The sequence below is a fragment of the Oryctolagus cuniculus genome, chromosome 16, assembly GCF_051225735.1.
Source record: "Oryctolagus cuniculus isolate XC-2025 breed Fujian yellow rabbit chromosome 16, ASM5122573v1, whole genome shotgun sequence".
Classification (NCBI taxonomy): domain Eukaryota; kingdom Metazoa; phylum Chordata; class Mammalia; order Lagomorpha; family Leporidae; genus Oryctolagus; species Oryctolagus cuniculus.
The window spans coordinates 70,180,152-70,203,051 of NC_142882.1; the positions used below are offsets into that span (position 1 = coordinate 70,180,152).

The following is a 22,900-nucleotide window of genomic DNA, read 5'->3' on the forward strand; positions in this document are numbered from 1 at the left end:
ACATGACAATAGGTCTGATCTGATTTCATCATCATTTAAAAAAATCATCTATTATTTTTCACTTTATGTTTCTGTGTGGGAGCAAACTGTTGAAATCCTTACTTAATGTATACTAAGCTGATCTTCTGTATATTAAGATAATCGAAAATGAATCTTGATGTGAATGGAAGGGGAGAGGGAGTGGGAAAGGGGAGGGTTGTGGGTGGGAGGGACGGTATGTGGGGGAAGCCATTGTAATCCATAAATCGTACTTTGGAAATTTATATTCATTAAATAAAAGTTAAAAAAAAAAGTGTGTTTAGATCTCATGATCACCAGAGTTGGGAATCAGTATTTTTTAGGACAACAATAGGATAACGGATGTAATGAGAATTCACGGGAATGCTGATACTGTGATTTTACAGTCTGTGAATGCCTGTCTTAGGAAGAACTGCAATGATGGCTGCTTCCCTTGTAAATAGAGCATCGTAAGACAGGACAAGAAGATGGAGGGGGGATTAAATAAATAATCTAAGAGGGAATGGGTCAATTATAATACAAGGTAACAGAGGACACAGAGAGTTTCTGGGAAAGAAAAGAGGAGGGTTGATTAATGGTAGGAATGCATAATCAGTCGAAACAAGGATTATTGCATGTGGTTAATACTTTGCTCATGGAATTAACTGACTTCTTAGTCTGTCAATCCCATCTCCTCTAGTCTGCCTTCCTTGCCTACAGTAACTGAGAAAATAAAACATTTTGCTTCCACATCACCCTGGGTAGCTTTCCAGATGCACATGGGATTCCCACCATTACACTCTCCCAGGTGGTGTTTGGAAGAAATATGTGAATCATCATCCAGCTAGGTCTTCTGTCCAGTGCTCCACTCCAGTGTCCCGGCTTCAGTTTCATTTGTGTCTAGAGGCATTTTAGTAAGCGTGAGGCCGGAGTTTTGTTTTTCCATTCAGCAATGCTGCAGCCTTTGAGAGCAGTGTTGGAGGCCACAGTTACTTCAATGGCTTCCTCATGTCAGCGCTAAGGGCAGAAGAAGACATTACCGTGTCAGTCAGATCATTATTCTCTGAGATTCCCGGTCCCCACCTAGAGTCTTCTCAGTTCTTGGAATGATTTCATGAGTATCCAATGCCTCTATTAAATGTCTTTCTAATAGTATATCACAGTGCTGTTTATTTCCTGAGAATACCTTCACCAACACAGCTTTCTCATTTTTGATTGACTTGTGTGTTGTCTTTCAGTTGCAGTGTCCAGCAAATCATGGCATGCATACATATTTAAACAAAACACAGTAAGTATCAATATTTCAATTTCTTAGGGTTTTTAGTGGATTTAGAAGGCAAAAAACTCACCTGGGTTTCCAACATGATCGCTACTATTTTTAGAGATCATTAGAAGGAGGTCATGCAAACCGATCACTGTTTGAAATTATTAAAGCAAGCTGATTGTTTATGAATTGAATTGTACCATTTAAAAATATTTGTTCTGCTAAGAGCTTCCAGGAATTTCTTATTTATGTTTTTGTTCTTCTATGGTAAATTATATAGTTGCTTTTCAGAAGAGAAACCTGAATATAATGATTTATATTTTTGATTCCTTTCTTCATTTAATTCAGATAATGACCTCTTATTACCTACAAAATCCTTTATTGTAATGTGTTAGTGATACACAGTTTTTTCCTACCTGCCTGGAGTTGAAATTGCCATGCAATAGAAATGACTTGCCACTCTAAATAACAGACAGGAAACCCAGGCTCCTGGAGCAAGGCTTGGAATTGAGTTTGGTAGTTAAAGGGGAAGTAAGAGATCTTTCCAAAGCCTTCATTTCATTCAAAGACTATTATTAAAGTCATTGTTCAACATGACAATTTATAAGAAGCTATGTGTTTGCTCAACGTGATAATTTTTTGTCTCCTTTCATAGTGAATTATATTCATCTATGCTTATTTTGAGATGCATTTCTTTCTTCTTCCAGATTGTGTCAAAAATTAAAGATGAACCCAAGACACATAATGTGTCACTCCCACCTGGCAGTTGGGTTCCCCTGTATGACTTTATTGCACATGATCAGTGTCAGCCCACTGGAGAGCTGTCATCTCCCTTCTCTCTCCTTGGAAACTTCCACAGGAAATCATGTTATTTCAGGGAATAGCAAACTAATAAATCCTGGCAAATAATTCTGACTTGTGTAATCATTTTGGAGATAACATTTATAGGCCCAGAGAAACAAGATACATACAGAGTCATATTACCCAATAAAGCTATTTAGATATGCCTTTATCCCTACTTCACTTGAAAAGTTTAATTACAAGCTATAATTTAAAGAGTTCCATTTATCAAGTGAGTACTGTATGCCAGGAATGGGACTGTTTTCTATTCACTATTCAATCTAATCCTCACTACAAACCTAGGAGGTATGCATTTATTTCCTTATGTTAAAAATGAAGAAGCTGAGAGCCGGCGCCGTGGCTCAATAGGCTAATCCTCCACCTTGCGGCGCCGGCACACCGGGTTCTAGTCCCGGTCGGGGCGCCGGATTCTGTCCCGGTTGCCCCTCTTCCAGGCCAGCTCTCTGCTATGGCCAGGGAGTGCAGTGGAGGATGGCCCAGGTGCTTGGGTCCTGCACCCCATGGGAGACCAGGAAAAGCACCTGGATCCTGGCTCCTGCCATCGGATCAGCGCGGTGCGCCGGCTGCAGCGGCGGCCATTGGAGGGTGAACCAACGGCAAAGGAAGACCTTTCTCTCTCTGTCTCTCTCTCTCACTGTCCACTCTGCCTGTCAAAAATTTAAAAAAAAAAAAAAAAAAAAAAAAAAATGAAGAAGCTGAGACACACAGCAGGATCTAGAACTGATATTTCTAAAGCAGGTCTGCCCCACCACGAAGTCTATAATTTTTTTTTAAATCACAAATAATTTATTCTTCCATTAGAGTGGATACAGCTTTAAATAGCAACAAAATACACAGTAGTGGAAAATTGGCACAGAATCTATAAGCATTTCAATCACAATAAGGCTGTTTATGCTTTATCTGTTTAAACTTGATGTCCGTTATCCACTGACCAAGATGAAAGAAAACCAATTCTGACCTTAAAACACACATACACAGACACACATTCACTCTCTCATTCACACAGACACGCTGAAATGCCTCCTTTTGATTACAGCATATTGAGAACAGTATGTTCTGCTTATTCAAACTTATGCCCTCCCCCTTCATTTTGTTTCCAGTTAGAAGTGGGAAAAATCAATTGAATGATAAAGAATACATCTTATTCCCTGGGCACAGGCAACTGTGATGAAAACAGCAACTTACCTTTGGGCTAGATGTTTTTGGATTATGCTTAAATAACTGTGGCTAGAAATTTCTCAATGCATGCTTTCCTGCCCAATGTAACATCCCTGAATTGAGCTAAAATAATCAGGCACAGGACAGTCTCAAATAATGATTAACTATGCCATGCTTATAAACAAGGTGATCTATAATGCAACCTCTATGCTTTTAATACAAATCAGAATAAACCTCATCAATAAGCATTTTCCTGAACATCTCTGTATTATATTAACCAACATAAAAAAGGGGAAAACATAAAATGTTCCTTTATAAATGGCATTATCTCCAGTTAAGAAAGTTGAAATAATATTTTATCATATAAACCAATTATCCTTCGAATGTTAAAAAATAAAATTCCTGGGTCAACACTAACTCTCCTCTGATATCATTTATAAAATGTTTTGATATTATTTTCTAAGTTCCCTGATTACTCAAACAAGGTAAAATTAACACTTTCATTTTCAGTTACTGCTATCTTAAGAGAGGATTACCACTTCATTTACATGAAGCTATTACCAAAGATACTTCAAATCAAACATAAAGTAATTCTTATTGCCTCACATTTTAAAACAGTAATATAAATGGTCTTTATAAAAAGGTTTTAATCCACAAAACTGGAAGGCTTTTAAAAAATGTCTTTTTACCCAAAACTGTACCACAGTGCCTTTCATTATCTAAGAGATAAAAGGGATTTGAATTTCCTCTAGGAGAATCTAACAGTGGACATATGGTGTGCTTTGCCTCCTCTCTCACCTTTATCTTTATAGGACACCAATTTGAGACCCAAACAATCAAGCATCTACTATGCTCCAGTCCACATTAACAGAGGATTTCTGATTCTGTCCAGTGCACAGTGTACCGCCTTGCATATTCATCACATGAAATAAACATAATATACAAAATATTGCTGCTGTAAAAAGTGTTCATTTCCCTCTTCCCCTTACAAAAGAATCTGTGGAAAAGTATTAAATTCCCTTAACCTTCATAAACATACAAAGCTGTTGACACCTTTCCGTCTGTAACAGTCCATTTGAAACACAGTTCCAAAATCATTGCAAACTGGTTATGTCACTGCATTTTTCTGTCCAATGTTGCCATTGAGAGTAGAAATGTGAAATGAGCTACTAAAGCCTTTTATAACTAAACCACAAAGGCTGCTTATTGATGAAACAGCCACTTATCCACAAGGCTTTTCCAAAAACTAGATGGAATGAAAGGATCTTTTCACAGGGAGGTGTCCACAGTGCTGAGGTGACAATATGGCTGCTAATAGATACTGGCTATTGGAATGTAAGTACTGTTTCATTGTTGGTAATTTCCATACTGTCCCTGGTCATATCCATAAGGTCTCTGCTGGGGGGGCTGTGGTGGTCCAGGTTGTGTTGGTCTGTAACCCCCATATTGTTGACCTTGTCCCTGTGGATAGTTAGGATACTGAGGACCAGGACCACCCTGTGAAGGACCATAGCCCTGTTGCTGTCCTGGATAACCCTGCTGCCCTGGGTACTGCTGTTGTTGGGGTGGATAGCCTTGTTGTGGAGGTGGCCCTTGGTAAGCATCTTGCTGTTGGCCATACTGCGAATTTCCTCCATCGTAATAATGTTGTGAGGAATCCTCATAAGGCCTATCGTAGCCTTGTTCAGGATACGACGGTTGCTGATAACCATAATCATTATGACCATCAGGGTAATATTGCTGGTTCATGCCTTCTGGAGGACCTTGTCCACCATGACTGTATTGATCTCCATAATAGTCTTCCTGGCCTGAGTACTGCTGTGGTGGCCCCTGCTGAGGTGGTCTATAAGGAGGAATCTGTCTCTGACCCATCATATGATTGCCTTGGTTAACTTGACCCATCATTCCCATAGGTGGCTGCTGTCCTTGGTAATGCTGCCCTCCTCCTTGTGGCATACTGAATTGCTGAGAAGGAGGCTGCTGATGCATCACTGGACCTTGGTTTGGCTGCATGTTCATATTTGGCCTGGGGCCATAGTTTCCCATTGGTTGCCCCTGACTCATTGTCATCTGATTCTGTACTGGCATGCTCTGTGATGATGGCACGGAATGGTTGTAACCTCCCATGGATCCATGGCTACTTGAAGGCATATTCATGGAACTGTTTGTCATATTGAGTTGATTAGGTCCAGGTCCCTGCATAGGCATATGGTTAGGCCCAGGCATCTGGCCGTTCATCTGGTTCTGCATGTGTGGTGCAGGAGGACCCCCACCTACCATTCCATCTGAAGGCATGTTGTGAGCGCGTGGAGGTGGGGGAGGGCCGCTCTGACTCATCCCTCCAGGACCCATAGGCATATTCTGTGTGGGTGGTGCTGGTAAAAGTGACTGCATATTTTGATTAGAATCTGCTATTGTAGCAAGGTATACCGAGTTTGTGTGCAACATCTGCTGATACTGAGAGCACTCTGAGGTCTTTCCTTTATTCTGATAGTCCATTATACACTGAATAAGATGGTTATTTTCGTCCAACATCTTCTGGATTGCAGCAGGAGTGATCTCCCCCTTGCCTCACTGCCTCGGGGCTGCGAACGCAACAGATATGTTGCTGCCGTCACCACTATCTGCAAGTCCCGAGCGCTCCAAAGTCTATTATTAACACCTGAATAGGATATTTCAATTACTGGGTGTGTCTCTGTCAGTTATTTAGTCATTAACAGGCACTGTGTGAAATAGTGTATCTGTATAGTGTATCTATATTTGACATACATACTCATAATTTTAATTTGTATGCCATCATTAGGATGGTAGATACTGGTATGTTGTTTCCATTTTCCAGAAAGCCTAAATAGCATGCTGTCACATTTGAGCCCAGTATCAACACAACAAGGCAGTAACAAGTCATAGAGGCACATTGCATAAGGGGGCCTCTTGAAGGCTGGGTAAGTCTTCACTGAACTTCTGCCATTCACTGAACATGTCTGAAGACTTCATGTGTATTATGCAGCTTAATACTAAAGTAACATTGTCAGATAAGTACCTTGCCCAGAGTTATCTAAATGAGAAGCACCAGGCCTGTCATCAAAACAAGTCAGTCTGAGGCCAGGACTTACTGTCTTATCCATTACACCACACTGCCTCACATTGTTCAGTCTCCTCAGTTGTAAGGCCATAGTTCTTAGAGTCTCAGCAGCTGACTTTCCATGTTGAAAATTCAAATTCAAATTCCCCAAAGATAGGACATGATCAGGACAGAAAATCAGTATTTGCCTTGAAATCCATCCAAGGTGCCTTCCTTTGCAGCCTTTAAAATGACATAAATGTTTTCAAATTAGTTTGTGGTAATGTTGGTGAAGCACAGTAAATGCACCAAAATTCATTGAGTTGTAGACCAAAAACAGGTCAATTTTATTTTATGTGAACTATATTTCAATAAATTTTTAAAATAAGTTTTATATTCTTTTTTATTATTATTTGACAGGTAGAGTTAGAGAGACAGAGAGAAAGGTCTTCCTTCCGTTGGTTCACTCCCCAAATGGTCGCAATAGCCAGAGCTGCACTGATCCAAAGCCAGGAGCCAGGTGCCTCTTCCTGGTCTCCCATGCGGGTGCAGGGCCCAAGCACTTGGGCCATCCTCCACTGCCTTCCCAGGCCGCAGCAGAGAGCTGGACTGGAAGAGGAGCAACCGGGACTAGAACCCAGCACCCGTATGGGATGCCGGCACTGCAGGCGGAGAATCAACCAAGTGAGCCATGGCGCCGACCCCAAAATAAGTTTTATATTCTAAACTATGTGGCTTATTTTAAATGAATTAAGGTTGGTGTTCGGGAAATCAGCACAAAAACTAAATCCCCTGACATCTACTGGATTGTTTTATAAATCTAACTATCTCTTTCCAGTTACAAACTACTATATTATAAGTTATAATCAAGGGGCTCAAAGTGCTTTGTAATTTAGAAAGAGATAAATCCATAAATCATATAAATAGAAACATAAATGTCACAAAGCTTTGCCACCTGCTACAATGTTCTATTTAAAGCTTCTAGAAGAGTAGAAATAATATTCAAATAGCCATTACACTTACACTTCAATTTAAAAATCATTTATAATGTCCACTTCAGATGCAATCAGTATTACTTGGTGTATTTGGATGCCAGTTAAACAGGAAAATATCTTTTTTCAATTCCTCCCAAAGGAACATTAGTATTCCAATCTCATTTTAAAATCACATTGTGGAAAAATATTAATTTGAAATAAGTTTATTTATTAAAATAGCAACTTTTAAGGCTTGCTTTATTGCAAAAAAATGTCAGAAACAAAACTTTCAAAAAGTAATTTCTCAGTCTTCTGCTAGGTGTTTTGTTGCATTTGGGATTAATTTCCCATAAAAATGCCATATTTTATAGTAAAAAAAAAAAAAAGCCTGTTTGAATCACACAGTACAATCTTCAGCCTCAGTGTAATCTAGTGCGTCCATGTGACAGCAAACAGGAAGGTCAGTTCCAAGACTGATCCAAGGACTAAAGCAGAGAGCAGACAGGAGAAAGGATGTCCCACCACTGCCTGGGGAAATGGAGGAAAGAGCCATGCGTCACTCTGTGCAGAAAGCCTCTAGTAGCTGGAGAAGGCAAAGAAACAGATCCTTCCTTGGACAATGGATGGCAGAGGTTCTGTGTGGCCAAATGACCCATTTCCCCTTTAGACAAGGGGACTGCAACATTTAAGTACTAATCACAATGGCACTTTTTCTATTCCTTCTCTAGCAAAATACTTAAGCAGAGCAGAAAATGCCAAATTTATATGGCTTGTATTTTCTACTGGGGTTAGATACCATCCTTTCAAATGTAAAAAACCCAATTCAGTCTCACTTAAACCCAATTTACAGACAGTGTCCTGGAGATATTTAATGAAACTCTAGACAGGAAAGTAGGCCATCCTCCCAAGTCTGGGGCCATGGAATGGAAAATCATTGGGATGGAGGAAACCCTCTGCCGGCCTCTGTTTCTCTGCCTGTGTCTCTCTCCTCGGTGCACGTGTGTGGTTTCTCTGTTTCTCCACCACTCCCACATGTTTCCCATTTCACTGTTTCTCTATTCTCTCAGGTTTCTCATCTCCACTTCTCCTTGGGCATCCACCTCGGTCTTTCCTCCCCTCTCAGCTGGTCAGCTTTTACTACTTGGCTCTTGATCTGAATACAGGTTTTCTTTGGCTCTCACTGTTCCAGTGCTCAGCTCAAGTACACTACCAAGCAACCCCACCAATTTTGCATTTCAGGGCAAGAGAGTCTATTGTCCCAACATGGTTCAGGAGAGAGCAAGGCCTCTCTCATTTAAATTTGTGTTACATACATAGGTGTTTCTCAATAAAGTTACTCCAAATTATGCAGTAACCTGCAATACAGTACTGCTGTGAAACCATGCACCTTTACATAATTAGAAGAAAAAGCATAATTACATAGACTTTAACTCTTGCTTTCATAACACTAAACGACTAGATCCATCCATAACTACTACTGTGTAGCACTAATAATAGACACTAGTCCAAGTGCTCTCTCTCCAGCTCCCCTCCGCCCCACGCCCCCCACACACTGCTGATTCTTAAACTCTGTGGGGTACTATCATTCCTGTTGTACAGAAAAATGAAGCTGAAGAGAGGATGAGTGGCTGTTCAAGGCTTCACAGGCTCTAAATAGGAAGCAGAGCCCAGGTCTCCTGAATCCAGGGTATCTGCCCTTAATTACTGTCTTTCTGCTCCCTGAATTTTTCTTTCCCAATCAGTCAAACCTATCATCACTGGTAAATGAACATGACAAAAGCTGAAACACTTCCTTTTCCAAGAAAATTCATCATCATTTTAAAAAAATCATCTATTATTTTTCACTTTAGGTTTCTGTGTGGGAGCAAACTGTTGAAATCCTTACTTAATGTATACTAAGCTGATCTTCTGTATATTAAGATAATCGAAAATGAATCTTGATGTGAATGGAAGGGGAGAGGGAGTGGGAGAGGGGAGGGTTGTGGGTGGGAGGGACGGTATGGGGGGGAAGCCATTGTAATCCATAAATCGTACTTTGGAAATTTATATTCATTAAATAAAAGTTAAAAAAAAATTATTATTTGACATTTCTTCCTGATGAACTTTTCATTTAAGTTGCATTGTACTTAGCCATGCTCGGTTTACTTCTTCCCTCATACATTCTGTATTATTTCTGATATTTACTGTACTGTACAAGCACCAACAACATCTGCAATAAGGATACCATGCTTCCATTGTTTTTTTCTTCTCAAAAATAAAAATGTAAATTAAGTCTCACGCCAATTTTTTGTTAACCTCACAAGACATATGTTGAAGTGTCGACTTTAATACTTGTTTTTCAGTCTTGTAATGAAATTTTAATCAGTGCATTCTAGAAGATCCAAGATGGTTTAATTTTTCTATCCAGATCAAAAAAAATTTATTTTAGTTTTTGCCATCTTAATTCATCAGGAGGAAAACTGGGTTTTGGGACAAGTATATTTTAAATTTGTAAACTGGCTTTTTTAATAAAAACATGAAGGGAAAAATAAGACTAATATTACAATTATATGGTTGATGGAAGTCAGAGGTGTTATTTTTCCCCTAAGAAAATATAAAGGTGTATTGCATTTCTCGATACTGCTAGATAATCAATTCACAAAAGATCTGTTAAGATTTGATCCTAACTGTAACTACTACCACTCCTGATGATACTGAGAAAACTGCACTTTGTGTGTGGACAGACCCCAAGCTCTGGGGAGTGCTGGACAGGACCCTTGCGCTTTTGAACCGGTCCCGGAGGCAAGGACAGGGCCGCGCCCTCGCAGCAGGCCCCCGTGCGCCCTCCTCCCGCCATTTCCTCGCGAGGCTTACAGAGACGCTCCGGCCCTCAGGAGCAAAGCCGCATCCGGAGAGGGGGCCGAGCGGTGGTGCGGGGCGCCGACCCCCCGAGGCTTCTCTGACGGGAGGGCCGGCGGAAGAGCAGCCTATGTTACTAGTTCCTTCTCACACACGTGCGTCCCAGGAGCTGGGCGCGCGGAAGGTGCGTGGGCAGGTGGGCCGTGGCGCCCGCGCGCGGGCAGTCGGGGCGGGGGGGGGGAGGAGGAGGAGGGGGGGAGGGGGAGGGGGAGGAGAGGGAGGGGAGGAGGGGAGGAGGCGGGGGAGGGGTCGTCGTCGTTGAGGTAGCGCCCGGGCTCGGGTCCCTGTCCCCGGGAAGAGCTGGCTGCGCCCGCGGAGCGGGGACGCGCCGCCTCCCTGAGGCCGGGAGAATGTCTGGAGAGGAGGGCTCCGAGGCTCCGCTGGCCCCGGCCTTCGGCGCAGGAGCCATGCCCGGCGGAGCCTGGACGCCGGCCCTGGCGCTGACGCCGCTGGCACCCGGGGCCCCTGGGCGAGGTAGGCGCGCGGGGCCGCTTTCGGGCTTCGTGCGGTTGTCGCCGCCGGACCTTCCCGTTGTCGCTGCCGCCGCGGGCGCTGGACAGCCCGGTGCGCCGGCGTTGTCTGCGGCTCCCTGGCGCTGGTGGACTTTTTCCACACCTGCGACCCCCGGTCCTGCTTGTGTGCCTTCGTTTCCCGCGCTTTACCGTTTGGCTGGGTCCTCCAGATAACGCCAGTGGGTGCAAAGTGCCGGCAAAGTTAGGTGCCAGGCTGCGCCCGCGCGCGGAAACGACGAGCTAGCGAACCTCTGGGCCCTGTCGGAAGTCTCTAGGTTCTCTTCGTACCTGTGTTAGAATTCGTTTGGCTGCCGTGGAAGAAATCTGTCCGCCTCCCTTCATCCCTGGCAAGGAAAACACGGGGTAAAATACGGTGAAGGTACAGGACGCGTAGTCAGCTTCGTCAGCCCTGCGTGCCGGTGTTCACGGAGCGGTGACCTGTTGATTATTTAGGTGTCCTCGTAGTTTTCAGATACATCTGATCCGTTGTGCAGTCAGCTGCAGCTTGAAAAATAATTCATGGGGAACGTTTATAAGTGCTTAGGGTTGGCCGGCGCCGCGGCTCACTAAGCTAATCCTCCGCCTAGCGGCGCCGGCACACCGGGTTCTAGTCCCGGTCGGGGCTCCGGATTCTGTCCCGGTTGTCCCTCTTCCAGGCCAGCTCTCTGCTGTGGCCAGGGAGTGCAGTGGAGGATGGCCCAAGTGCTTGGGCCCTGCACCCCATGGGAGACCAGGAGAAGCACCTGGCTCCTGCCATCGGAACGGCAGCGCGCCGGCCGCGGTGGCCATTGGAGGGTGAACCAACGGCAAAGGAAGACTTTTCTCTCTCTCTCACTGTCCACTCTGCCTGTCAAAAAAAAAAAAAAAAAAAGTGCTTAGGGTGTAATTTTGTCTTCTTATCATCTTATGCATCCTCACCAGTTTCACTAAGGTAAGTTTGCTTGGGGGAGGGGAGGGGAGGGTAAAATTTTTAAAAAGTTAGAACGCGGCTTATTGTTTTCTGAAATGAAACAACTTAACAGCTGTGCCTTCTCTGGTTTGCTTATGCATTTACCAGATCTTTATGAGGAGCTTTTTAAGATGCACATAACAGCCTATGAAGTGTACATTCCTTACAGTTAGATGTTTCTAGAAAAAAAAGACCAATACTTAGAAGATACTTCCACACTTACTGCAGACCACGCAACTCCTTTTGCTTCCACATGCTAGGTTAGTGGCTTTTCTAGGAAAGGCAGCTATTATCTCGTACTAGCTTAAAGCTCATGTCATGGTAAAGGTAATCGTTTCAATAGAAGCAGAGAAGGTGACTGGAAAGTATACTTACTGAGACTTTTTTCAGATTTATTAAGCCATAGTCATATACTGTACAGATCACTCATTTAAAGTGTACGGTCCTATTGTTTTCAGTGTATCTCATGTGTATAACCATCACTGCAATTTTAGAACATTTTTATAAAGTCAAAAAGAAAAACTGGGCCCTTAGCTGTCACTCAGATCCTCCATCACCCTCCCTGCCTCTCTAGCCATAAGCAGTCACTAATTTGTATCTAAACTGTGTATTTTTTTATAATCATAGGAATCATATGATAAGTTTTTTGTGTCTGTTTTCCCACCCAGTATAATGTTTTCAAGGCTCATCCGTATTGTAACATGTGTCTGTACATCATTTCTTTGAAAGGTAATGTTCCATTACAAGGAGATACCACATTTTGTATATACATGCATCAGTTTGAGTTATTTCCACCTTCTGGCTACTATAAACAATGCTGCTACAAACAGCATTGTGTAGGTTTTTGTGTAGCTACTTGTTTTCATTCCTCTTGGATGTATACCTAGCAGTAGAACTGCTGAGCTAACTCTATGACTACACATTTGAAGGACACTGCAGCCGTGTGTTGAAGGTTACGGGTTCTTCACATTCCTACCAATGCTTCTGTGGTTTGTTTTGAGTCTGCCATCCTGCAAGTATGAAGTGGCATCTCTGGTTTTATCTAAAATTCTCTGATGGCTAAGGGTGTCAAGCATTTCTTCATATGCTTATTGGGCATTTGAATATATTCTTTGGAGAAATACCATTGCAGATATCTTGCCATTTTTCTTAATTATTTTGTTGGCTTTTTTCTTGAGTCAAACGGGTAATTTTATATTCTATTCTACATACACTTTTCATATCAATTTTGCAGTTATTTTTCACATTCTGTGAGTTGTCTTTTCAGTTCTTCAAAAAATGTTTAATTAATTTATTTAGAAGGGAGAGGTAGCAGAGAAGGGAGAGGGACTGAGAGAGGTCCTATTGATTGGTTCGCTCCTTAGATGCCCACAGTGGCTGCCAGCAGAAGCCAAGAGCCTGGATCTCAATCCACGTGTGCCACTTGAGTGGCAAGACCCATTGCCTGCTGCCTTCCAGGATCTGCATTAGCAGGAAGCCAGAGTCTGGAGTGGAGCCAAGAGTCAAACCCAGCACTCCTATATGGGACACAGGCATCTTAACCATTGGGACAAACCTCAGCCCCTTTTCACTTTCTTAGTGTCCTATGAAGTATAGAAATTTTTCATTTTGATGATCAATTTATCTTTTCCTTTATTGAATATGTTTTTATTGTCGTAATCCATTGCCAATTTTAAGTAGTAAAGATTTAGCTCAATATCTTTTCCTAAGAGACTTATAGTTTTAAGTTTTATATTTTGGTCTTGGATCAGTTTTGAGTTAATTTCTTATTTGGTATAAGGTAAGGATCCAGCCTCATTCCATTATATGTGGATATCTGGATATCCCAAAATATTAGTTGAAAATATTGTCTTTTCTCTAAGTGAACAGTGGTAGCACCCTTGTCGAAAATCAGTTAACCATGGATATATGGGTTTATTTCTGAATTCTTGATTCTATTTATTGATCTAATGTCTGTCCTTATGCCAGTACCACACACTATCTTGATTACTGTTGATTTGTAGTAAATTTTGAAGTGGGAAAGCTTGGGTCCTCCTACTTTGTTCTTTCTCAAGATTGCTTTCATCATTCTAGGACCCTTGAACTTCCATATGAATTTCATAATCTAAAGGCATCAGCTGGTATTCTGTTTGAAATTGTCATGAATCTGCAAATTCCAAAGAACATTAAGTCCTCTGATCCATAAATATGGATGTATTTTTTTAATTAGAATTTTTGTTTCTTTCAACAGTGTTCTATGATATTACAGTATGAAGTTTTTTTTTTAAGGGAAAAGATTTATTGATGGGGGAAATCCAATAGGTGGGAGGGAAGGGGTGAAGGGGGGAGAGAGAGATCAAGAGAGAGAGCACATATGTGGGAAGCAGGTCCTGTTATACCTTTGTAGGGGCTAGAGAAGTAGTGATATTGCAGAATGGACCCCTAAAAATTATATGAAAACGTGGCCCCTTAAAGTTCCCCAGAAGCGCTATCTAGGGTGCCACACATGTTATGGAATTTGGGGTGCCATATGATATCACCATATGCTTATTAGTAAATCCCCAATATTAATAAGCCTGAGAGGGTTCTTGCCTAATATTTAGAGAAGAATTCTAAATACCGGAATCAATAAATGAGGCAGCATGGTACATTTTAAGCTTTTATTCAGTGAGAGAAATCATAGGAAAGAGAGAGCTTTATCTAAGAGAGAGGGGTAAATCTGGATTCATACCGAGCACCAGGAACCAGCCACATGGAGGAGCATCTAGGCCAGGAAGCCTAGAGCAGGTGGCCCAAAGGCCACGCGCCCTGAGGGTGCAGGGCTTCAGCCAGCCCCCTCCTGGAAAGAGGCCAGGACACAGAAGGGCAGGACACACCACGTCCCAGGCTATTAACCCATTTCCAAAGGGGAGTGGTTAATTAACCTGATTGGCTGGTGGGCACCCAGGTGTGGCCAGGTAGGAGCATGACGTCACACAGGGGCATGGCGAAGGTATCAGGTAGGGTGTGAGGTCACACAGGCACGTGGTCTTCCAGCTCACAAACCTAATTTATTTTAACCTGTATGCCTGCCTACTTCATTAGGAGCGATGAATCTCATTGGGGTGGAGTGGAGCTGACCCCTGTGGTTGGGCTATTTTGTCACCTGACTTCTAGCAATGGCGGGGGGGGGGCTAGAGCTGAGGACAAGATTGCACCACAGATAAGACTGCCATTTTACTAACATTGCCCCCTTTGTTTGTTTATAAAGCAAGTGTTGCATGGGATTATATCGGCCCCCAAAGTCCAGGAGGGGTGGAGGGATGATGATCTGTCTTTAGAGCTACTTCCTGCTGACATGCGGGAAATGAGTCACTCTCCGCTATCAGGGAGTGATGCCTCAAGCCAAGATCTGGGTGAGGAGCCAAGTGTATCCCTGTAGCAGCATTTGGTTGACCACCTGGTTAGTGAAGGCTTTGGTTTGTTCCATTATCACCTCCTGTAAACACTTAGACAGGATAGTATAAAAGCCAGGGTGAGAATAGCGGCCAGTGGTCCTAGTAGTGGCATTAACCAAGTAATGGCAGGATTTTATAGAGGAGAGGAAATGGGGGGGGTCTCTGGACCCTAGTGATGCTGTTAGATGGTTGTGGTTTTGTGTGGCCTGATTGGTTAACATTAAGGTCAGTCTGTTCTGTAATACCACGCCTGTTAGTGAGGTGGTACGGTTTTGGAGACCTCAGTATCAGCTGAGGTCTCAATGGATTAGTGACCTCCTCTTACAACTGTTGGAGTTGTTTTGGAGTCGAGACAACGTTGTGGCCCAAAGCTGTTCCTGAGATCACTATTGAGAGAGAAGCTGAGAAGCTGATCCCGATCAAGACTGGAAGAAAGGCTGCTCATGGGTAGAGGGGTTTGTCTGTAGAAAAATTCTAAACAATCATACAATATTAAGTGGAGGAGAGGATCATCAGCACACACAGGTCGTGAATAGAGCCATTGATTAAGATTATGATTACAAAGGAAAGAGGCCCCAAATGGCCTACATAGGGTCTAGAACAAAGGACAGAGTCATTATTGGAGAACCTAAGAAAGGTGCTATGTAAACCATGAATAAGTTTTTCGATCGAGAGGCAAATGAAACTGACATATCCTTTGGTTGGAGAGAGAGATTTTAAGGAGGAGAATCTAGCAGGTTACTGAGTAGAGGGACAATGAGGGAAAAGAAAATATATCTGGAAATAGTAATTAATTCCGTGAGCCACTGGTTTGAAGGGCCAATCTAGGAAGCACTCTTTCATGGGACCAGGAAATCGAGTTTGTAGGAATTGAGGAGACCTGACAAGGTACTGAAGCATTGCTCTGGGCTGTGCCCAGTTTCACTGACAAATGGCTCTCTGAGGAAGGAAGAGCAGAATGCAATTTTCCAGGGACACTCTGATGTACCCAAAAACCCATCAAAAGACCTGATTTTCCTGTCTGGCTTGGTCATGATAAAACAAAAGAGCTGTCAGAAGGGTGGGATAGGTGACCTGAGAGCCCAGGAAGATGTTATTCTTATGGTAAAATGAACAGGACAGGGAGGGGTGAAGACTGGTTGGAGAATGAGAGCCAGGGGATGATGGCATAGAGATGGCCCATTCCCAAACTTGCCTTGGTAGACTTTGGACAAGGGCTGGTTCTGAAATAAGATTGGGATTCCTGGGCCAGAGGGGAAGGTACAGTGAGTGAGAATGTGAGAGCTGGAACAGCCAACATAGAAGAAAGGGGTTTTGGCTTTTTAGCAAGAGCTTTGGAAGTTAAGAGAACTTGAACCAGAGAAAGTTTAGAGCTGAGATAGGAGAAAGCTTAGACGTAGGAAATCTTCCACTTTTCCGAATGCTCACCAATACAGATCTTGAGTTGGTTGTTAAGATAGGAGGAGCAGATGGAATGTGGGACAAAGAAATTTCTACCCTCAATTTCATTCATTTTTTATAGGGAACCCATTTGCAGTCCTTCACCTGGAGGGTTCTTTTTCTGTCAAAACCACAGAGAGGGCCGGCGCCGTGGCTCAATAGGCTAATCCTCCACCTTGCGGCGCCGGCACACCGGGTTCTAGTCCCGGTTGGGGCGCCGGATTCTGTCCCGGTTGCCCCTCTTCCAGGCCAGCTCTCTGCTATGGCCAGGGAGTGCAGTGGAGGATGGCCCAGGTGCTTGGGCCCTGCACCCCATGGGAGACCAGGAAAAGCACCTGGATCCTGGTTCCTGCCATTGGATCAGCGCGGTGCGCCGGCTGCAGCGGCGGCCATTGGAGGGTGAACCAACGGCAAAAGGAAGACCTTTCTCTCTCTGTCTCTCTCTCACTGTCCACTCTGCCTGTCAAAAAAAAAAAAAAAAAAAAAAAAAAGAGAAAAAAATATAAGGATCCTCTTTCCAGCGTGATGAGTAGGCATCAAAAGAGAGTTATTCTAGAAATGATCTTAAAATTTTCTCCCTATGTCTCCCTTGGGTTCAGTATACTCTTATTTTTCTAATATCTTAAAGTATGAGACTTTTTTCTTTTTTAATATAGGCATTTATACCTATAAATTTATCTCTGAGCACTACTTTACAATATCCCATAAAATTTGGCATGTGATGTCTTCATTTTAATTCTTATTCAAGTAGTTTCCAATTTACCTTTTCATTTCTTCTTTGACCTAGTGCTTATTTGGGCCATTTGCTTTGCATATATTTGTAAGTGTGTTAAATTTCAGTCTGTTACTGATTACATTCCATTGTGGGCAAAGAACTCAATGTGTCCAAATTCCATCTTTTTTAAAGTTTACTGAGGTTTGTTTTATGGTCTAACTTATGGTATATCCTGGGGAAATGTTCCATGTCTACTTTGGAAGAATTCATATTCTGCTGTTGTTGGGATGGTGTTATGTATGTCTGTTAGGTCACTTTGGCTTTTGGGACTCTTCCTTTCTCCATGGTGTTTTTTGATGCTCCTTCAAAATGTCTCTCTCTCTCTCTCTCTCTCTCTCAACTCATATATTTTCTTGTGCTTATTAGAGAAAGGGGACATCCAATATTTTAGCTAAGAAAGGAAAAGGGAGGAAGGAAGAAGGAAAAGTGAGAGGGTAGAGGGAAGGAGGTAAGGAAAAGTGTTATGTTCTTTCTTGTACCAGAGAATACAGGGAACTTCAGTGTGAGGCTGACTAAGAGATGAGCTCAGCTTGCAGTCCAGGATCTGGCAGAGATGGGATGTTGAGGGCTGGGGCCTGCTTTGAGGGAAAGCTCATCAAGAGGACCCATGGTGGCATTCAAATGGGAGGACCGGGCAGAAACCTGTAGTGTCTTGAGGTGTTCTAGCTAAGCAGACATTATCTCAAGAGCAGTCAGCTCTGTTGGTTCAAATTACATGAAAGCTTTGAACCTCAAAAATGTATTCTAATGGGTTTTGTTGGTGTATTTGCTGTAGGAGACCCTGACATTTCAGAGGGTCTTTATGCACATGGTGAGTTCATTTGCTTTCTTTCATCTTGGGAGTCAGTTTTGACCGAGGATTAAACTATGTCAATGACTAAAACATGTTCCATGGAGACACTTGTCTCTCCATCTAGCTCATGAGTGCTCTCCTGGGGGACATGGGATTCTTCGCAATCCTTATAGAAGTGTCTATTTTGATTCTTTACACCTTCAGCAGTAGGCTGTTCAAGACCTGATCTGTGACCACTCCCTCTCCCTCAGATGATATCGGTTTCTCCTCTTTGACAGACCTGCTGAAATGCCAACCATGTGTGTTGAGGTATGTCCACGTCCCAGGGCTAACAAGTGCTCTTCCTTATGTGCTTTTGTCATGAGGATTGAATCTTCTGACAGCCAATTTCTTTTACATGCTGAAGTGTTATTTTAATTTTGTATCAAGTTGAGTTCATTCAAAGGAGTATCCCTGTGTTATCACTCCAGTTAGCAGTCCAACTGTTATCAGCTATAGCAGTAATAATAATAATGTCACATTCCATGCAGTCCAGCAAGTCACTTTGCCTATCTTACATAATTTCCACAACTGTAAGTTACAATCCATCATCATTATTTCTGTCGGCCATTCAGGAAAGATATCATTTGACATCATGCTCTCAGAGTCACCCAGCTTAGCAGGTTTAAGAGACAGGTTTTGAACATAGGCACCCATTCTTCAGTTCACCTGTGCTTAACCACACGTAATCTGTAGGCAGTAACCTACTTTATATTTTAAGTACTTCAGTTCTTGTTACTTGTTGCTTTTTTAGTAAATCATCCAACATTTGGGGCCAAAGTTGTAGTGACTCCAGCATCCCATTTGTTCTGGTTCAGTTCCTGGCTGTTCTACTTCCCATCCAGCTCCCTGCTAATGGCCTGGGAAAAGCAATGGAAGATGGCCTAAGTATGTGGGCCCTGCCACCCATGTAGTAGACATAGATGAAGCTCCTGGCTCCTGGCTCCTGGCTTCAGCCTGCCTCAGCCCTGGCCATTGGGGCTGTCTGGAGAGTGAATGAATGGGTGCAGGTTCTCTCTCTCTCTGTAACTCTGACTTTCAAGTAGATGAATAAATTTTTAAAAAATCAGCCAACATTTAATTTCTCTTGTTTACCATACAAATGTAACAAAAAAGAATAAAGACCCTTACATAGATAGGTTTATATTAATTATAAGTTACCTACCCTTGAGTTTGGTATTCCTTAAAATTGCTTTTCCTTGTATAGTATAAGACAAGTTACTAGGTTTTTTAAAAATGATTAGTGGGGTAGGTATTAGCCACAGTGATTGCTGCATGAGAGGCCTTATCCCATATTGCAGTGCCTGGCTTGAGTCCTGGTTCTTCCATATCCCATCCTGCTTCATGCTGATGCTCACCGTGGATGGCAGCAGGTGATGGCTCATGTACTTGGGCCCTACACCCACACTGGAGAGCTGGATTGAGTTCTAGGCTCCAGGCTTGAGCCTGGCGCAACCCCAACTGTTGTGTACACTTGAGGAATGGACCAGTGTTTGGAAGATCTCACTCTTTCCCTCTCTGCCTTTCTAAGTGGGAATAATTAATAAATATTTAAAATTAATAATATTTCAAATGTCATGTAAAAGAAGATGCAAAGTTAAACTGGATTTTCACCTTTTGTTTCCTCTGACACAAAAGATGAACCACTGTGGAACACAGGCCCCCATCTGGCTGTCCCTGAGATTCAGAAACACTGCCTTCTCCTGGGGAGATGAAGCACCTGACCGCTTGTGCCACATGGTGGTTTCTGTTCAGTGCGACCAAAGACTGCTGTCTTTTTCAAATCCCTGTGTCTGTAAGAAACTGTGGGAAATTTTTTGTGTACTTACTACAGCCCACTCAGGGATGCATGGGCTATCGTGCGGAAGGCAAGAAAGCATCAGTAATACACATAACTGCTAACCGTGGAATGATAATCTTGGTGCATTTGTGTGTTTGTTTCCTGGGTAGGTTGAAATGAGCTAATACAAACCCCAGTAAAAAACTTGGCCTACCATTATTGCCAGACTAAAGCTACATTCTTGGCTTAAATTGGCCTGATTAGTTTAGGATTCTTTGCAAATATCTTAATGTCCTCAAAAATATTTATTTATGTGATAGTATAAAAGCATACTTCCTCGTTTTTCCTCTGAGCACAATGATTGTGTAAAAAAATATTGGCTTCTATGTGGCTCATCTTTATAATTAAGAATGAAAGATAGTGAGTTAAACATATCGTGAAAATGTGTATTTCATATTATTTCACCTTTTATTCACCAGTGTTTATTGAAAGACTATTCTGCGCTGGGAATTACTTTAGGCTCTGGGGTTACATTGATGAACAACACCAATGACATATTTGTCCTCATGGAACATATGTTCCATGGAATGCCTCAAACATAAAAAATAAAGTGAATATTACTCAAAGACTAAAATAAACATCCATGGGTCTCTGCTACAAAAATGCATAATTAGAGAAACAAATAAATACAGGAAAAAAGATAGAGCCTCCTTAAGGAAGAATTGCAAGTAATGTTTTTGGCTACTACTTCATCTAGAAGACGGAGGTCGATTCCCCTCGTTTAGATAGTGGGCTGCAGTCAGTGGCTGTTTGCAGGTGACGGTGTCTAGAAAGGGACAACTAGTGATTTTATGAGCAGAAACTTGGCATATACCACATTTGGTCAAAGCAACATCACCAGTGATAATGTGCATTGACATTATGTATGTCCTGATCACAGGCAATAAGAAGGGCACTTCTCTTTAGTGACATTCCTCCCCCAAAGCCCTAACTCCAGTCTAATCATGAGAAAATTCATATAAACCCAAATTAAGGAACATTCTACAAAATACCTGAGCAACACTCCTCAAAAATATCAGAATCATGAAAAATGTGGAATAAATGAGATGGCGTCACAGGTTAGAGACATGATAAGAAATGCAGCATAATATCCTAGATTAGATACTGCAATAGAGAATGGTATGAGTGGAAACTGATAAAATCTGAACAGAGTCCTTAGTTTATTTAACAGGATAATTCTAAGGTCAATTTTTTAGTCCTTTTTAAAGATTTATTTTATTTGTTTGGAAGAATGACAGTCACTCTTCAAATACCCCAACAGCCAAGGGTGGGCCAGGCTGAAGTGAGGAGCCTGGAATTCCATCTCTCTTTCCAGTGTAGGTGGTAGGTACTCAAGTAGTTGGGCCACAATCTGCTGGTTTTCCAGGCATATTAACAGGGAGGTGGAATTGATGCAGAGCAAAGGTGACTCAAACCGGCGCTCTGATTTGGGATGCAAGCATCTCAGGTGGTAGCTTAACCTACTGTGCCAGAACGTGGGCCTCTCATTTCTTATTTTTAATAAGACTTTTATGGTTTTATACTATGTTGATATTTGTAGACGATGGATAAGTGGTATAATTTATTTGTATTATTTTTAAACTTTTATATAAATCTATTTTAAACTATTTAGCACAAAATAAAATTAAAATTAGTTTTGAAATTAATATGCTATAAATTAAACTGGCCAGTGCAATAGAATAGAATGGCAAAACTTAGCTGGAGGTCAGTGTCTGAATAGCTGATGAATTTGAGCTGAGCTCTAAATGAGAATGAGGCAGTCAGGAAATGATATAGGGGTAAAGCATTCCTGGTAGAACAGCAAATGCATACGTCTTTTTTTTTTTTTTTAATACCTATGTCTTTAGATTGGTATTTAAGTAGCAATTCAAGGAACTGAAAGAGAGAAACGCGTTGGCATGAACAGAGTGAGTGAGTTGTAGATGAGAGGTAAGAAAAGGACAGTGTTGGGGGTGGCGCTATGGAGTAGCGTGTTAAGCCATGGCCTGCAGCATTGGCATCCCATTTGGGTACTGGTTTTAGTCCCAGCTGCCCACTTCCATCCCAGCTCCCTGTTGATGGCCTGGGAAAAGCAGTGGAAGGTGGCCAAGTTCATGGTGGCTGCACCATTTTGCAATTCCACCAGCAATGAATGTGCATCCCTGTTGTACACCTGCTCACCAGCACTTGATGTTAGTGGTTTTCTTATTTTGCAATACAGATAAACATTTAGAAAACAATGGGAGCTAGGATTGTTTTTGAAATATTGTACCTTATTTTTATTTTATCTCATCCTTCAAAGGGAAAAGTTTATTACTGAACAAAACAAAACAAACTGGGGCAAATGCTGTGGTGTAGTAGGTTAAGCTTCCACCTATGGTGCCAGCATCCAATATGGGTGCTGGTTTGTGACCCATCTGCCCCTTCTCTGATCCAGTCCTCTGCTTATGGCCTGGTAAAGCAGTGGAAGATGACTCACGTGGGAGATCCAGAAGAAGCTCCTGGCTCTTGGCCTGGGATCTGCCCAGCTCCTGCCATTGAGGCCATTTGGGAAGTGAACCAGCAGATGGAAGACCTTGCTCTCTGCCTCGCCCTCTCTCTGTCTATAATTCTGCCTCTCAAATACAAAAAAAAAAAATTAAAAAAAAGCCAAGGAAGTCTCAGCTTGAATTAAAAACATATTTCTCCAAGGAATTGCCATCCTGGATATAGGTGGATTTACATCTTTATGCTCAGCTGAGTCAATACACACATCTTTATGTTTTGCAGTGATTCCTGAGGCAAAATTACACCCATCTGGCCCTGGGGAAATTGAAATTGGAGGTGCCTGTGTTGGTAAGTATCACATTTTGCGTTTTTTTTTTTTTTTTTTTTTTTTTTTGACAGGCAGAGTGGACAGTGAGAGAGACATAGAGAAAGGTCTTTCTTTGCCATTGGTTCACCC

General features: G+C 42.3%; 2 protein-coding genes across 3 annotated transcripts in view; one reads left to right on the plus strand and one right to left on the minus strand.

Moving 5' to 3' along the window:
• Positions 1 to 2,885: 2,885 nt before the first annotated feature.
• LOC100347060 (protein SSXT-like) lies at positions 2,886 to 5,919 on the minus strand. Of its 2 annotated transcripts, XM_070059419.2 has the most exons (2): positions 5,005 to 5,919; positions 2,886 to 4,911 (listed from the first exon to the last, which is right to left on the minus strand). In XM_070059419.2, the coding sequence occupies exons 1-2, from the start codon at positions 5,813 to 5,815 to the stop codon at positions 4,628 to 4,630; spliced, it is 1,095 nt and encodes a 364-aa protein (XP_069915520.2). In that variant the 5' UTR covers positions 5,816 to 5,919; the 3' UTR covers positions 2,886 to 4,627. The 2 variants fall into 2 exon arrangements, with proteins under 2 accessions (XP_069915520.2, XP_008259904.3); XM_008261682.5 differs by having other exon boundaries at positions 2,886 to 5,919.
• A 4,644-nt stretch (positions 5,920 to 10,563) lies between these two features.
• Positions 10,564 to 22,900, plus strand: part of VWDE (von Willebrand factor D and EGF domains) — a 70,090-nt gene continuing 57,753 nt past the window's right edge. The window contains 5 exon segments of the mRNA XM_089315623.1: positions 10,564 to 10,777; positions 18,223 to 18,407; positions 19,776 to 19,816; positions 19,818 to 20,005; positions 22,726 to 22,795. Of these exon segments, the coding sequence (XP_089171749.1) occupies positions 10,564 to 10,777; positions 18,223 to 18,407; positions 19,776 to 19,816; positions 19,818 to 20,005; positions 22,726 to 22,795 (698 nt within the window).

Coding starts and splice junctions, on each gene's coding strand:
- LOC100347060 (XM_008261682.5), bottom strand. CDS start 5,815: ATGTTGGACGAAAATAACCATCTTATTCAGTGTATAATGGACTATCAG.